General features: G+C 44.7%; 1 protein-coding gene across 2 annotated transcripts in view; it reads left to right on the top strand.

Moving 5' to 3' along the window:
• KIRREL3 (kirre like nephrin family adhesion molecule 3) overlaps positions 1–16,709 on the top strand; it is a 3,739,713-nt gene that overhangs the window by 1,837,947 nt on the left and 1,885,057 nt on the right. For both annotated transcript variants that reach the window (XM_069224509.1, XM_069224508.1), the window contains exon 6: positions 9,545–9,695. In XM_069224509.1, coding sequence (XP_069080610.1) covers positions 9,545–9,695 — 151 coding nt within the window. The remainder of the gene's footprint in view (positions 1–9,544; positions 9,696–16,709) is intronic.

Consider the following 16,709-nt stretch of genomic DNA (forward strand, 5'->3'; position numbering starts at 1 on the left):
GACCACAGCCTACTGTGAAAAAATAAAACTGAATCTTTTCACTTTCCTTTTTGAAATGCAACCCATTTTCCTTTCAGGAAAACCGGCTAAATTTTTTTTAAAGCTGCTTTATTTAAAAAGCAACTGCAGACATGGTGGTCTAATGTCCCCAGCAGGCCACCATCCCTGTGAGTGCAGCCATTTCCAATAGGGTGGCAAATTGCGACCTACCTCATGAATGTTGATGAGGTAGGTCATTTGGCCACTCAAAAAAGAGTTGCAAATTGCAAGTCTCAAGCTCGTGGTTGTACATCTGCACCATAGTACTTTGTAACATTTTAAGGCCCAGACTTAAGAGGGATTAGTGCCATCTAACGACACATTAGCATCATTTTGTTTACGCTAATGTGGTGCTAGATGGCCAAAAACGCCACAGCAGATTTACAAAGTGGCACAATGCATGCATTGCGCCACTTTGTAATCCCTTGCTCCACATTATGCCTGCAACACTCATAAAGTATGTAAGGGAGGTGTTCTCCCTTTAGGGGCTAAAACAATGGCACAAAGAAATCTAAAAGTTTTCTCAACCTCGACTGAAGTAAGGCCCTGTGAGCCAGGCCCAAATTAGTCCCAAGGCCCAACTAAGGCTAATTAGAAAAGCAGATTTTCTTCCTATTAGTAATAAGTCACCTGAGCCTGCAACCTCGTATTGTCAGCCCTGGACTGAAATTGTCTGGGGCAGGTGTGGAGTTAGTTGGAATGGTGGCTGTTATCATGCACGTTTACGCAGCACTAGCACCTGTGACGCTTCCACTACATCAAAAGAGACTGACACAACTTCCCATCACACAGAACGTAGGAGACGCCATTCCATGTGCAGAAACAAAATGATAGGATTTTGCTATCCAAAAAAAGTAATCGAAAATGTACGTACAATCCTAAAAATATCCAAAGTCTGGTAATGGGGGCTCTAATAATTGAGTTTACTCTCCCAAAAATTGTTTAAGTTATATGAGTGACTAGAAATTGATTATAGCTCTGCAATCACAGGTCCTAAACGATAAAATACGTTTATGGGGTAAGATGTTCCTACAAGCTCTAGCTTCACACATTTAAATCTTGCTGCTCGGCTTTTTATTCCCAACGCAGCCATGGAACAGCAGGTGCTGTAAGTATATATTTCTGCCCAGGCATCATCTTACAATTCTGGGCTGCCAGGTGCCCCTCAACTAGGCCAACATACGTATTTGAGTTTCAAATAATTGTGGTTTTCTGGTGGCATTTTGAAAGGTAGATTGCATAACTCGTTTACATTATTACCTTTATTATGAGCTGGTCAGTGTTTCCTGTTTGCGCAGGAGTCAGAATTACCATTTGGATGTTATCTATCACACCCAGTAATCAAAGGGTACATTAAATATCTCACTCTTCATGAAATTTTGACAGGTCAAACCTGTTGGAATTGGAAAAATATACGATGTTTACCGTACCATGTGGATTTTAGTGCAATAAGCACCAGCATCCTTTTGTTATTCCCCAAAAACTCATGGTACGGTTATTTGTGGCATCTGATAAATACTGAACCCAACAGTATTATTTATGAGGTGCTATAAATAGCAAACTGATTCCGACAAACTTGAAATCAGGGCCTAAAAGTTAGTAGCTATTTCATTAATTAGAGCTGTGGAAGTGATGGGTTCTTTTATTGGAAGTCCTGAAAAATACAGGACCACAGTTTTCACAACTGTGGTGCTAAAGGGGAGCAAACATGATGAAACATTCTAGAATCTGGACAAGAGGGAAAGTTGAAAGGGCTCAGGGACGAAGATGGAGAATGTTTAGAGAAGACAGTGAGGACAGAAAAGAGGCTAAGGAAAAAGAAAAAGAATAGGACAAAAATTGCTGGAAAGAGGTGAATGAAATATAAGGAAAAGAGTGATTATAAAGGAAAAGAATAAAGATCTTGACAGAGATGGTTGATTAGAGAGGAGTCGGGGTCATGAATGTTATATAGAAGAGAAGATGAAAACGATTTAGTGAAAAGTGGATGAGGGGAGATGAACAAAGTTCCTGAGGAAGTAGGATGAGTGTATGAAAATGTGTGTACTATATGGCAAGGATGGGGCCTTGTCATGTAGTAGACTCATATTTATCTTCTTGGGTCCATTCAAAGTTATTTGCTAAATCCTCAGCTCAACCCTTTGGTTGTTATGGCACAGAGCAGCAAGGCTTAGCAAAGGAACAATGCGTAAAGCATTTAATAACACCAAACAATGAAATAAGAAAGTCACAAAATAAAAGAGAGACACAACAACACTTTATAAAAATAGACTACATTTTGTGAATTTTTAAAGTCCTTGATGACTAAAATCCACTGGAGGGTTCTGTAGAAATGAATTTTTCAAGTATGAAAAATATGATCATCAAGTGCAAACGAGCAATAGCAAGTCAAAACTTTGAAAACTTTGGAAAACTTTGAGAAAACATTTGTTACACTGAATTTATGACTACGACCTGAATTGGGCGAACAAACCCACTAGGATAGAGGTCTATGAGTCTAGAATGAAAACTTTGGACAGTAACCTGGCCATAAGAGGGTCCTAGAAGCAAGTTCCAAACTTTACCAACTAAAGGTGCTCAGTGGATGTTTCTGATGCTGTGTGGTCCATGGGGGTGAAGTCTGATCAAGTCCTTGGTCCACAGGTGAGTGAAGGTGACTTAGACCATGGATCTTAGGATCCCACTAACTCCTTTACGCAGGGGTCAAAGGGCTGGTGATGCCGATCTTTTGTTCTTGCAACACTAAGACTCTGGCACAAACCTTTGATGGGGGCTAGAGTGTCCTTGTAGTCCAACCACTCTGGTCTCCGACAACTCTCCCAGGTCCATCAGACTCGGGTGTAGACTTTGGCTATTTCAGATTCCTTTGTTGGTGCATCAGGCAACTGGTAGCAGGGAAACTTCCACAGTGGCTACCACTCTGCATAATGGGTTCTTTCAGGTCTTGTGTCCCTGGAGCGGGTTCTAGGGCATCAGTCACCTGATGATTCATAGAGCCTCTGCAGTGGGCTGGGGCTGGTAATCCACTTTTCCCCCAGGAAAGGCATGCAGGACAGGGTCAAAACTCTTCTAGCCCAGTGTGTAGCAAGTACAGTTTCTCTGGCGCTGCAGCCTCTCTCTGTGTGGTTCAAAAGGGTGCACAGTGGTCTTCTTCTTGTCTTTGATCCAAATCCAGAGAGTACTAACTCATAGGGTGCCAGAGGTGCCCATTATATCTTAGTAAAGAGCTCCGAGGGGAGAACATGGTCACTAGCCAATGGGCTAGTAGGTCCCCTCCTACCTGGTGTCACAGTTCCAGTGATGTGTGGCATCTGGCTATCCCAGAGTGCACTTTGCATGCCACAAGTAACATGTCTGAAGTCTTGCTCGAGTGTAACCCACTCCTGTGAGTGTGGCTACCACATGCAGCACACCCATGGAAAACTAGTTCTAAAACCAGTTTTGCTTCCTTTGGCCCTGGCTCTATCCTGTCTAGGTGAAACAAACGGATTCCTGCTCTGTAATGTTGTCACAGTTGCCCATCAATGGTGGCATCACACTTTGATGCCTGACTTTTGAGCTTACACCCTTTGCAGCCCATCCTTTGGGCAGGAGTCGCACCTCCTGAGCGGCAACAGCCTTTGTTCTCAGTCTGTGAGCTGATTACACATCTCCCCAGTTGGGCAGAAACCTGTCTCAGTCCCTGTGACTCTGTGAAGTCAATGGACTAGCTGTGTCAGAGTGTGGCTACTTTTGCAAACGTGGCCTCCTTAAAGTAGGCATTAATGTAGACAGCACTATTGAGTCGCATTTCATGTTCCCTTTAATTTGATACCTTACATGATAGGGCTATGTAGCCTTTTAAAGCTACTCAAACATGCTCAGCAAACACCAACAGTTCAGGGCTTTGCTGCATCGACATATCAAAAACATATGTCTATCTTATCAAGATATAGCTCCTTGCCTTAAGGCTACATAGGCCTGCCTTACAGGAGACTTACATATATGGTTAAGGGACTTAAGGTCACTTTGGTTTTAAGGGTAATTGCAAAGCTGGGTGTGAATTTCATGTACAGCTTTTCAGTCTGCGATGGAAGCTGAAAGTCATATTTTCACTTTGTCACAGACAGAGTGGCACAACCAATGCTGCAGTTCTTGTGTGGACAGCCATCCTTACATGACCTTGGTACCTGGGTACCATATATTAGGGACTTATAAGTAAATCAGCACATGCCAATTTGGGTATCCAATTCAAAATATACTTTTGAAAAGGGGAAGATCGCTGGTACTGAGGTCTGGACAGCCGACCTCAGTGCACTCTCAAAGTCAAAATCCAGCAGCTAGTAGTCCAGTATGGGGCAAATTGTTGGGGGGAACCTGCCAAAAGTCTGTTCTCTTACAATGATGTATGATGGCGCAGAAGAATGATAAGGAACATGTTTGATGGCAGCAGGGAACTGGGTAGGCATGTACTAAGAGTGGTTATGAGGAGTGAGAAGAGGGAGAGGAGTAGGGAAGAGTGAAGGCATGGCTAGCTTTAGCACTGGTGACACCTGGTGTGACAATCATTATTCCCTCCCTTCCACTCATCACCTCCTCCTTGGATTCTCTCAATATCACCCAGTAAAAGTGCCCATCATCTCTCCATAGCCCCTCTCTCACAAACATTTAATATGTTTTACAATGGTGGTAAAGGCTGGCTTTACTGGTCCACAGAGCTCTCCACATAAAACACAAATGTATTCTTCACAGCAGGAATATTAACCCTTTGTGATACTTTAGGGTGAATCAAATCGGCCACTAGACAAATCTCCAATCGCTCTTTCTAGCAGTAACATTATTCACAAAAGTTATTGTGACATTTTTACTGCTGTCTAAAAGCTGGACACACAAGGAACTCTGGAGCAGGCGCTTTGAAATTATAAGTTATTGCTAAACCCCTCTCTCTCTGGTCAGTGTAACCCCTAGGTCAGTGCCTAGTACACCGCACCAGTTGAACTGCCCCAAACCCAGTCAGGGGTGAAGGCAAAGGATGAGGCTGTTTTAGAAAGAGTATGATGAAAACGGAAGGCGGACAGAGAGACCAGGAAAGGAAGGTGAAGAGATTGGTAGAACTAAAGGGACAAGCAGGGAGAGTGATAGAGAGACACAAAGAGGGTGTTGGGACTACAACAAACTAGAGAGAATGTGGAAGAGGCAGCAATATGCCAGTCACAATATAGTGATATTTCAAATATGTGGCATTCACATGAGCTGTACATTTCCTCTTTGTGTCCCTTAAAATACATTTTTGATCAAGAAACTACAAACAAATATTCTTCACAGTAATAGTCACCAAATGAGAAGTCCAGTCCTCAGCCTCAGGAGCTGTACTCTTGGCACAGTGAACAGCTGCAGATAGGAACAGGCACACATTTGATGTTAGGTTGGCACGTATAATTGCTGTTCCAATTGTTATTATTGTTTTTTGGAGTAATGTTACAGTAATCTGTACTATCATAACTTTGAAATGTTGCACAACCACCTACGTTTTCTTTAGTATATACATGGTCCCAAGGTCTTGGTACATTTTGTGCATGCTCATGAGCATGCTCTGTATAATCCAGGCCTTGGTGCTTTCACTGTTCAGATGTTGAGAGCTACGAGTGAATTATATGTCCAAGCCAGCAGTAGTGGAATATCAATTATGCACATTAGCGCAGGTGAACTCACACATTCTTGTACGGTAGCAGATCACACTTCCTTTATATACACAAAAGTTTTACCCATACTATTTGCCTGCTTTGCCTCACTTTGGCTGATCTGCTTTTGCTGTCCTTAGGACTCTGGGCACTTTCCCACTACTAACCAGTGCTAAAGTGCTTGTGTTTAAACCCCTAAAACAAGGTATCATAGGTGATTCCTTATTACATTTAATTAAGTGTATTTCCTGATTGAGAAGGAGTAGATCTGTCATGTTTAGTACCTATGGAATTGTAAAGATAAATTCTCTTTAATGGTAATGTCCGATTTACTATTACTATTTTGAAAATGACACTTTTAGAAAGTTTGCATTTTCCTGCTCTTAGCCGTGAGTGCCTACAGCCTGTCTCTAATACATGTCTGAGCTGGAGTGACAGGTGTTTTCGTGCATTCCTTTTAGACAGCCTCAAACAAAGGAAGGGCAGGTGTGACTAAGTGGCCATCTGCATGTCGATGGGTCGCCCTGGGCAGGACTGGAGGGAGGAGCTGACACACCTGAATAGGCAGTCTCCTGCTCCAACACAAAGGACTGTTTAACCCCCTTTGGTGAGTCTAGAGTCAGGAGAGGAAGGGAGGATCTCTGTGCATTTCAAAGACCCCTACTTGACGACATCCCCACTTCAAAGGCACAACTGGGCATAAGTGGTGGACTTCTGAACCAACCAAATCAGTACACCTCTGGACTTGTGGATACTCTGCCATGAAGAAAGACTGCTGTACTGCTGTTAGGACTGCTACTCTGCTGGACTGTTGCTCTGGAAGAACTACTTTTCTGCTTACTATGCTGGCCTGCTTGCTGCACGCTGCCTCTATGCCTGGGTAAGAAGAACTAGACCTACACCCATTGAATACAGTGTGACTTCAAGCTGAAATTTTTGAAGTTTTTGAATTTGAATTGAATTTGAATTGGACTCCAGGGGCATTTCTGCTTGCCTCCTGTTTTGAAGTCTCAGGGACATCAAAGACTTCTAGCAACTCTACACCAGCACCTAGCTCTGCCAACGGTGAGTGCTCCCTGCCAAGTGGTGCCAATACAGCCCTTGGCCATTGGAAGTGGAATTCTCTGTGCTGAATCAGCAAAATCCACGCATCGTCGGCATTGCACCTTCCAGAACCGATGCATTTCCTTCTACAATGCTGCATCACTGCTTGACAACTGCTCATCGTTGGCTACAGGGCTCAAAGATGGCGCATTGCCTTTATTGCCAAAGGACTCACCAACAACACTTCCTAGACTGCGCAGACCAGAACAGATGCATCACCTGCATTTCACCTTCTTTTCTCCTTGCTTTAGGTCTTCAACATCGATGCATCCTCCATCCAAAGGTACTTTTGCAGCAAGATAGGTTAATCCTTGGTCCGACCTGCTCTCCATCGTGGTCGGCTTGACTTTTCTGATTTGATCTGGTCCAGTGCAACCAGATAACCCATTTGGCTCCTAAAGATTTTAAGTACTAGTGGCCTAATTTAGATATTGGTGGGCGAGTTACTCTGTAACAAGGCTGACAGATATCACTTCCGCCAAAATATACATCTCATAGAATATAATGGATTTAGATTTTGGCAGATGGGATATACATCACCATTGTAATAGAGTAATTCTTTAGCCAATATTTAAATCAGGTCCCACGTTTGCAGATAATCTTTAAAAAATCATATCTCTTCTTCTACTTAGTGAATTTTTGTCATTTAGATTTTTGTCTCAATTTACTCATAAAAATATAATCTATTATTCTAACTTGGTGTGGAGTCTTTATGTGGTGTTTCCACTGTGTTGCTGTATTGCACAAGTACTTTACACATTACCTCCTAGGCCAAGCTTGCCTGCTCTGTGCCAAGCTACCAGACAGTGAGCACAGGTTACTTTATGGTGCGCAACCGCCTCACCCTGAATAGGCTTGTGGCCCCTACTTAGACAGGGTGCATACCTCTGCCAACTAGAGACCCAATTTCTAACAGTGAGGCAGATTCCGGGAGGGTAGAAAGCAAGAAAGAGGGAAGACAGTAAAGAGAAGAAATAAGGTGTGGTGGAAAGACAGAGAAGGACAGGGAGGCCAATCATGAAGGGTGTGGCAGGGAGAGAGGGTGAGGTGGAGAGATAGGAGGTTGATGCACACTGATAGGATGGCAAGGTGAAGTGAGAAAGAGAGGTGAGGTGGAAAGAGAAGGGTACAGTGGAGAGAAAGGGTTAGGCAGAGAGATAAAGGAGGCGAGGCAGAGAAAAAAAGAAGGTGAAGTAGAGAGAAGAGAATGAGGTGTGAGGAAGCAGAGGATGAGGTGGGCAGGAGAGCAGTATGAAGTAAATAGCACAGAGAATGAGACAGGGAGTGAAAGGAGGGTAGGGTGTAGAAAGCAGGCAATCCCATTCACCTTCATGGCCCATCCATGCTTCTTCATGGAAATCCCAAGCCCTGAGTCCTGGAGTCGGGCCAGTATTGTGCTTTACACTATGTAATATAGTGCAACATAGTACTTCAGAGTACGTCATCAACATTCATGCGCATTCACTTCCTAAACACCTACCATCTGATCTTTTTGAAGTATTGCGCAGAGCCACTAGAGCTGAGACACAAGGAGGGAGATAAAGAAAAAGAGAGTAATAGAGAGGATCATTTTTGTATTTGTAAGTATCCACTACAGATGAATGCAACCGCTACCCTAAAATGCATTTTATTGCATTTCCTAGTTATGTATCAATTTATGGGGAACTGTTCAGGTATCTTACTGTACTGTATTATGTTGGAATGTAGCAAGCTTCTTTGGAGTCCATATTTATTCTTATCTGGAAACAAAGTATAAAGAAATCCAATATGCTTACTTTCATATATTCAAATTAGTACCTGATGTTAGTTGTGGACTTCTTTTAACCAAAAGGTATTTTGAATTACAGGTCATTTAAACCATACTTAGGGCCAGATTTAGAAGGCCCTAGTGCCTCCTTGTGCCACATTAGCGTCATTTTTTTATATGCTAATGTGGCTCAACAAGGCAAAAATTGTGGTGCCATATTCACAAAGTGGTTCAACGCATGCATTGTCAGACTTTGAGTCCTCTTGCACCACATTATGCCTGTGCCAGGCAAAATGTATGCAAGGGGGCGTTTTGGCATTAGGAGGCCCACAAAGAATTGCGCAATGAAATTTAAAAGATGGAATTGCTCCATTTTTGGCATACTTTTTATTGCCTGCCCAAAGCAGACATTAAAAGGACCCACCCATTGAAATCAATGGGCAACCTTGCACTTTGCTGCACTAGCATCACATTTTTTGGTGCTAGTGCAACAAAGCGCCACAATAGCTATTGGCCTAACGTGCGCCATGGTGCCCCTTATTATAAGTACGGCGCACCCATGGTGGCGTTAAGGTGGGGGGGGGGCAAGAAATCTGGCGCATCAGTACTAAGGTGGCAGATTCTTGTAAATCTGGGCCTTGGAACGCTAAAAGGAGAACAGCAACTCACAAAAAGCAGCATGCAGTTGGCTTAAAACAGAACTTATTGATGGTGTCACAAAAGATGTAGCATCCCTAGGCTGATATATAAATCTCCGTTTACATTTGTCTCGATGTCCTGTGGGAGGACAGAAAGTCACACTGGAGAGTAGCAACAAGGTGGCCATACCTAAACTTAAGTGAATAATATTGGTGCCCAGGCAGCCCTGTGAAGATATCCTGGCTCCAATCCTAACTGTGATCCTGAGGTTCAGTATCCCCTTTTTTCTGCAATTTGGCGGTTTTCTGTCATTGCTCAATTTTATATGCTCTTTTTCTGCTGTCTCCTTTTACAGACACTTCTACGGGATGGAAAGCGAGAAAGCATCATTAGCACTCTATTTATCTCTTCCACGGACATCGAGAATGGGGAAAGCATAGTCTGCCGTGCCAGCAACAAAGCTATACCTGGGGGAAAGGAGTCTTCCATCACCATTGACATTCAACGTGAGTTCGCCACCAAAGGCAGTAAAGGCCTAATACCATATTTACCTCGGGTCACAATATAAATCGTTCCTACTATTATTGAGTCACAGTGCTTTACAAGAGCAAGCAGGTCCAGCAAAAAGCTCCACCACATAACACAATGAAACTACAGGCCTTCCAATGTGCGCTTAGAGCAGTTCTACAAACTGGCCATTTGCCAAAGATCAGGAATGCTTGTACTTTCTGGTTTAGTTATGCGATCTCTGTCTGCAAGTGTCCACAATACCCATAGCCTGTGGCCTTGCCTGATGCACCAGAATGCCATGACATTAGATGCTATTCATGTTAATGTAATAATATGATTATGTGACAAAGTCTAACACGTTCGCACCATAAACAAAGCAAGATTTCCATCTGATAGTTGAAGGGCAAGAGGATCGAGTCATTGAGCCTGCACAGTTGGAAGCAGTGCGTGATATTCCTCAGATTGTTCCCCCTAATTAAACTAACAGAGAAAAGTTGGTAAAGCTCAATGTCAGTACTAAAGTTTACCTAGACCTCAAAATGACTCTTTACATCACTCTACGCTGATTTTGGCCACATCTTAGGTTGTACAGTTGTACAGTACTTTATATCACCTTCCAAATACTTCAAATTATTGATAGGGGATAGAAAGATGAAATAGAGAGCTTAGGAAACAAGAGAGGAGGGAATAAGAAAGAAGACGTCAGAGATCCTTGTGAATAGGGTGATCTCGACCACGGTGTGTCTATGTCAACCGACAGAGTTGCAACACAGTATGGGAAGCATGGTCAGATGCTTGGAGAGGTGGGCATTGGAGCATGTTTCTGCATCCCATGTCAGCATGGTGATTGTGAGATTGACAGTGGTAGTTTTTAAACCATGGATTCTTTTTCAACTGCCTCAAAGGAAATCTCCCATTTCCTCCAGTCTGCTTATTCCAGCTCATTAAACGTCTAGTGTGCCATTCTGTACCAAAAAGGAGATCGACATGGCTTCTATCCAACAGCACATTCAAAGATGGCTTCCTTGTGACAGACACCAAGGATACCACAAGTGAAATTAACATTAGTACAATCAACTATTTATGGAAGAGCAGCTCAGTTTGTGGCAGGAAGTTTCCAATCTGAAATAACTAATCCTTATCCAGAGAAATCTGCGGCATGATCGCAAAGAAGGACATTTTGGAGCAGAAGGAATGGGGGTGGGAGGGGTCGATAAAGTCATGCAGCAGGTGAAGGTCTGTAATAAAAACGTCTGTAATATGTATTACCATACATACAGAATAGAGAATTTTAACTTGTAGGATGCCCTTGAGCAAAGACATTTCCTGTATACACGTTTGACTAGAAGATATATTTCTCTGCTCTCAGGTCACATTAACTGGAAATTGAAATTTTGGGTCAGATTTGATGCGGTATGAATCGTCTCGTATTGGGCCTAAGATCTGGGTCTTTCACAGACTTAGGGCCTCATTATGACCCTGGCGGGCGGCGGAGGCCGCCCGCCAGGATCCCGCCCTCCAAATTACCGCGCCGCGGTCAAAAGACCGCGGCGGGTATTCCGAGTTTTCCCCTGGGCTGGCGGGCGGTTCCAGTAAAACCGCCCGCCAGCCCAGGGGAAAACGACCTTCCCACGAGGATGCCGGCTCGTAATCGAGCCGGCGGAGTGGGAAGGTGCGACGGGTGCAGTGGCACCCGTCGCGTATTTCAGTGTCTGCAAGGCAGACACTGAAATACTTTTCGGGGCCCTCTTACGGGGGCCCCTGCCGTGCCCATGCCATTGGCATGGGCACGGCAGGGGCCCCCAGGGGCCCCGCGACCCCCCCTACCGCCATCCTGTTCATGGCGGCTTTCCCGCCATGAACTGGATGGCGGTAGGGGGGGTCAGAATCCTCATGGCTGCGGAGCGCGCTCCGCAGCCATGGAGGATTCCAAAGAGCAGCGGAAAGTCAGCGGGAGACCGCTGACTTTCCGCTTCTGACCGCGGCTGAACCGCCGCGGTCAGAATGCTCATTGGAGCACCGCCAGCCTGTTGGCGGTGCTCCCGTGGTCGGTGGCCCTGGCGGCCACCGGCCGCCAGGTTCAGAATGACCCTCTAAGTAGGGGGGAGAACTATTCACATAAAAATATAGGACAGTTGAGAAGTTTGTAAATTCATACCACTTGACCAGAAGGACAGAATATTTAAATTCTGTATTCAATAGTGCAAAAAATAACTAGTTCCTCAGATAAAGAATTAGCAACTAATGACAAAATTAAAGAATGTAGCAATAACATTGGATCTAAGATAACCATAAAATCAACCAGTGATAGGAGGGAAAGCTGAATTGCTCACTGTTATATCACTGTGATATAGTGTTCGTTAAAGTGGTGTGACTTCAACTATTTCCTAAATTGGAGCGGCATTGTAGCAGTCCTGATGGATACGGGAATGTTGTTCCAGAGATTATCTGCATAGAAAGAAAAGGCTTGATGCCATGTTTTTTACTTTTTTACACTTCTTTATCTGCAGTCTGATGGACTCCTGGCTGCAGGTTTGCGTAGACCCACAAGAGAAGAAGAGTTTGTTTGAAAAATAAATAGTGGTGCTGGGAGTGATGGCTTTGTAAACCATGGAAATGGTTTTGAAGATGGTGCGGGCCGACTAGGGGGGTCAATAGTGTCCCATCAGGAGAGAGGTGATGGTGATGTGATCGTCTCATATTGTATTTTCCACACAAAGGGGTACAATAGATGGTGGGAAAATATACCATTTTCTTGTTACCAGCAATCAAATGAGCTGCTGTAAACATAAAACACAGTACATTGGAAAGCCTTCAAGTCTCACATGAATTTAATTTCCACTGGGGCTGGGTTCAATTGGGGGATGGGGACACTTGGCCCCCATCCCTGATCCTCCAGAGGCCCCAGGGAGTCCTCTCTGTGTCTGAAAGTAGTGTGTATGTGGTCACATGACCCCCCCCATTCTGAGCCTCCAGAGGCCCCAGGTAGCCGTCCCCTGGTGTCAAAATTACTATATATGGGAAAGGAGCTGCATGGTCTCTTTCCCCAAGCCCTTAAAGTCCTCCACCCTGGGGCTGACATTCCCTCCCCCGAGCCATTAACCCCTTAGCCGCAGGGCCTCCCCCCCCCAAGTGTTGAGCCCTTTTTTGGCTATTTGGGTAGTTTGCGCTTAGGCTTTCATAACTTTTTGTCCACATAAGCTATCCATGCCAAATTTGCATACTTTTTTTTCAACATCCTAGGGATTCTAAAGGTACCCAGAGCTTGTGGGTTTCCCCGGAGAAGAACAATAAATTAGCCAAAATACAGCCACAATTTAGTTTTTTTTCAGAAACATGGGAAAAAAGGGTTGCAGATGAAAGCATGTGGGTTTTTCCCTGAAATGGCATCAACAAAGGGTTTACAGTGCTAAAATCACCATCTTCCCAGCTTTGAGGAACAAGCAGACTTGAATAAAAAAAACACATTTTTCAACACAATTTTGGCATTTTTCTGGGACATACCCCATTTTTACTATTTTCGTGCTTTTAGCCTCCTTTCAGTTAGTGACAGAAATGGGTGTGAAACCGATGCTGGATCCTGGACAGCTAAACATTTCTGAAAAGTAGATAAAATTCTAAATTCAAAAAGGGGTCATTTGTGTCCTACAAGGTTTTCCTACAAAAAGAACTAGCTGAAATAAAAAAAATATTGAAATTGAGATGAAAAAACTGCAATTTTTCTCCACGTTTTACTCTGTAACTTTTTCCTGCGATGTCATATTTTCAAAACGAATATACCGGTATGTCTGCTGGACTCTTCTGGTTGCAGCGATATATAGGGCTTGTAGGTTCATCAAGAACCCTAGGTACCCAGAGCCAATAAAAGAGCTGCACCTTGCAATGGGTTTTCATTGTATACTATGGGTGTACAGCAATTCATTTGGTGAAATGTAAAGAGTGAAAAATAGTTATCAAGGAAATCTTTAGTTTTCCAAAATGGGCACAAGATAAGGTGTTGAGATGCAGTGGTTATTTGCACATCTCTGCATTTTGGGGTGCCCATACTAGCAAGTGAACTACAGGGCATTTCTCAAATAGACGTCTTTTTTGTACGCTGTCTTACATTTGGAAGGAAAAAAAGTTAGAGAAAGACAATGGGTAATAACACTTGTTCTGCTATTCTGTGTTCCCCCAAGTCTTCTGATAAAAATGGTACCTCACTTGCATGGGTAGGCCTAATGCCCGCTACAGGGAACGCAACATGGACACATCACATTTTTCCAATGAAAACAGACGTGTTTTTTGGAAAGTGCATAGCTGTGGATTTTGGTCTCTAGCTCAGCCAGCACCTAAGGAAACATACCAAACCTGTGCAGTTTTGAAAACTAGACACCTTAGGGGAACCCAGGATGGGGTAACTTGTGGCGCTCTCACCAGGTTCTGTTACCCAGAATCCTTTGCAAACCTCAATATTTGACAAAAAAAACACTTTTCCTCACATTTCGGTAATAGAAAGTTCTGGAATCTGGGAGGAGCCACAAATTTCCTTCCACCCAGCATTCCCCCAAGTCTCCCGATACAAATGGTACCTCACTTGTGTGGGTAGACCTAGCGCCCATGACAGAAATAGATCACACAACGGTCAATGTTGGTCCTTACATGAGGGCAACTGTTGACCCTGGAGTGATTCATTCCTGAAGCAGGCATTAGGTACAGGCACTCAAGTGGTGTCGCGTTTTCATCAGGACAGGTGGGGAAACACTGGATAGTAGGAATTTTGTGGATCCCAGCATATTCCTGTAGTTTGTGTGACAGAAATGCAAGAAAAAATTGAGTTTTTGTTCAACATTTCAGCTTTGCAGGGTATTCTGGGTAAGAAAACTTTGGGAAATCCACACAAGTCACACCTCTGGGGCTCCCCCAGATGTCTAGTTTCCAAAATAGTCTGGGTTTCGTAGGTTTCCGTACATGGCCGCCGAGCCCAGGACCAAAAACGCAAGTGCCTGCCTTTGTGATAGATTGTTTTGTTGTCTCCACAATATGATTTGGGCGGTGGAATTTGGGGCTGAGCTAAATTGGGGAGCTGCCGAGAGAGCACTCGCTCTGTGCTTGCCGCTGCATGGAACTGCTCTCTGGGTTGGCTAACCTGCTATTGTCCCGCTGCAGAGACTGTGCTTGCGAAGGGATAGTAGGACTGTCCTCATCACCTCCCGCATAAGCAATGGAAGAGGAGTTATTGAATGGGACTCCTCTGACTGAAAAATCACTCAGAGAGTCTGCGCCATTGTCCTGTCCCTCAGATGCTGTCTCAGTATCTGCTGTCTCAGTCTCTGATCCTTTGTCAGAGCTGTCCTCATTCAACAAGTTGCCATCGCTGCTACTGGCTAAACTGATGCTCCAAAACACTAGCGTACGTAGACTGTCACAAAATTGCTGGGGGGTGTGTGTGTGTGTGTTATAAATATGGTGCCCAGCTGGTGCTCAAAAATGGTGCAAGCCGGTGCAAAACTTTTTGGTGCAAAACTAAGTTAGTGCAGTTTTGCACCAAAAAGTATAAATAAGGGCCTCAGTATGGTAAACAGCTGTGAGTTATTAGACAGAATAAACTAATCATGTTTCTATGTAACATAGAAGACTGTATACACCAGGTACTAACTAAGGGTGGGCAGTGAGCTCCGCTCCGCTATTGGAGCCAACAGTTTTTGCCACTCTGTGCTTGGGCAAAAACTCTACTAGCCCCAGAGCGGAGCTCACCGCACTAGTAATATGGGCCACAGAGCGCAAACTCAAATTGTTTGCGCTTGCGCTGTGTGGCCCATGACTAGTCTGCTGCCAAGTTATGGGCCACAAAGAGCAAGCACAGACAATATGCACTTGTGCTGTGTGGCCATAAATGGGCTGCACGTTATTCTGCTCAGTCAGTGTGTTGCTGCTGCTAAGGGTCTGAACTGACACTAGCTTCAGATCCAGACCTCCCTCCTTTCACTGTCCTCAGCAGCCCGGGTGCAGAGGGAGTCAGAGTATAATAGTGAATCAGGTACATGCGTCCAAACAAAGAAAAACAATGCATGCTGGTAAGAGAGGAAGTGGGCAGCATGCTGGGAAAGGAAAAGGCAGGCATAAAAACACCACCATGTGCAAGGGTTCGGCTTTTGCCTGGAGACATTGGTAAGTGCCCAAAGTACATGCTGTAAGAAATGTAAAGCGCATTAATGCGCTGTGCGCGACAGGATCAAGACCTAACTCGAGGTCTTTCTCCCGCCGCGTTTGTCTTTCCAATAGAGACAAAAGAAGGGGGCGCGGCGAGTGCCGCGACCCCTGAACGAACTCGCGGCTTTCCCCGCGGCCTGTACGCAAGCCGCGGCTTCTCCCGAGGCTTGCACACAGACCGCGGCATGGAGGGAATGCCCGAGCCCGCGGCCGCGGCTGCCGTAGGAGCCGTGGCGGCCGCGGCGTGACAGTATGTCCCCCCCGAGGCCCCAGGTTTGTGAGGGAAGAGTCGAAAAAAGCGACGGACCAAAAGAGGGGCATGAACTGAAGGGGCATCCTCCCAGGAACACTCACTCATAGGGTAACCTTTCCAATGAATAAGATACTGGAGGCGCCCATGGAAAAGCCGAGAGTCACAGATTTCCTGGACCTCGGACTCGGGCACATTATCAACCAACAGAGGAGGGGGACAGGAAAATTGTCTGTGAAAAGGATCAGGAAGGTAAGGTTTAAGTTGAGAGACATGGAATACAGGGTGAATTTTCCACGTCCGAGGCAGGCGAAGACGCACAGACACTGGGTTAATCTTTTTGAGAATTAGGAAGGGACCATAAAAGCGGGGTTTGAATTTGTTCTGAGTGAGTCGGAGAGGTAGGAATCTAGAGGAGAGCCAGACTTTATCCTGGACCTGATATTGAGGAGCCGCACAGCGTCTCCTATCTGCTATCCTTTTCATGCGAGACTTAGTGGCCACAAGGTTGGACTGGATAACACGTTGGATTCCTCGTAGCTGTCGGACATAGGAGGAGATGGCAGGA

Source organism: Pleurodeles waltl, chromosome 3_1 (genome assembly GCF_031143425.1).
Source record: "Pleurodeles waltl isolate 20211129_DDA chromosome 3_1, aPleWal1.hap1.20221129, whole genome shotgun sequence".
Lineage (NCBI taxonomy): Eukaryota > Metazoa > Chordata > Amphibia > Caudata > Salamandridae > Pleurodeles > Pleurodeles waltl.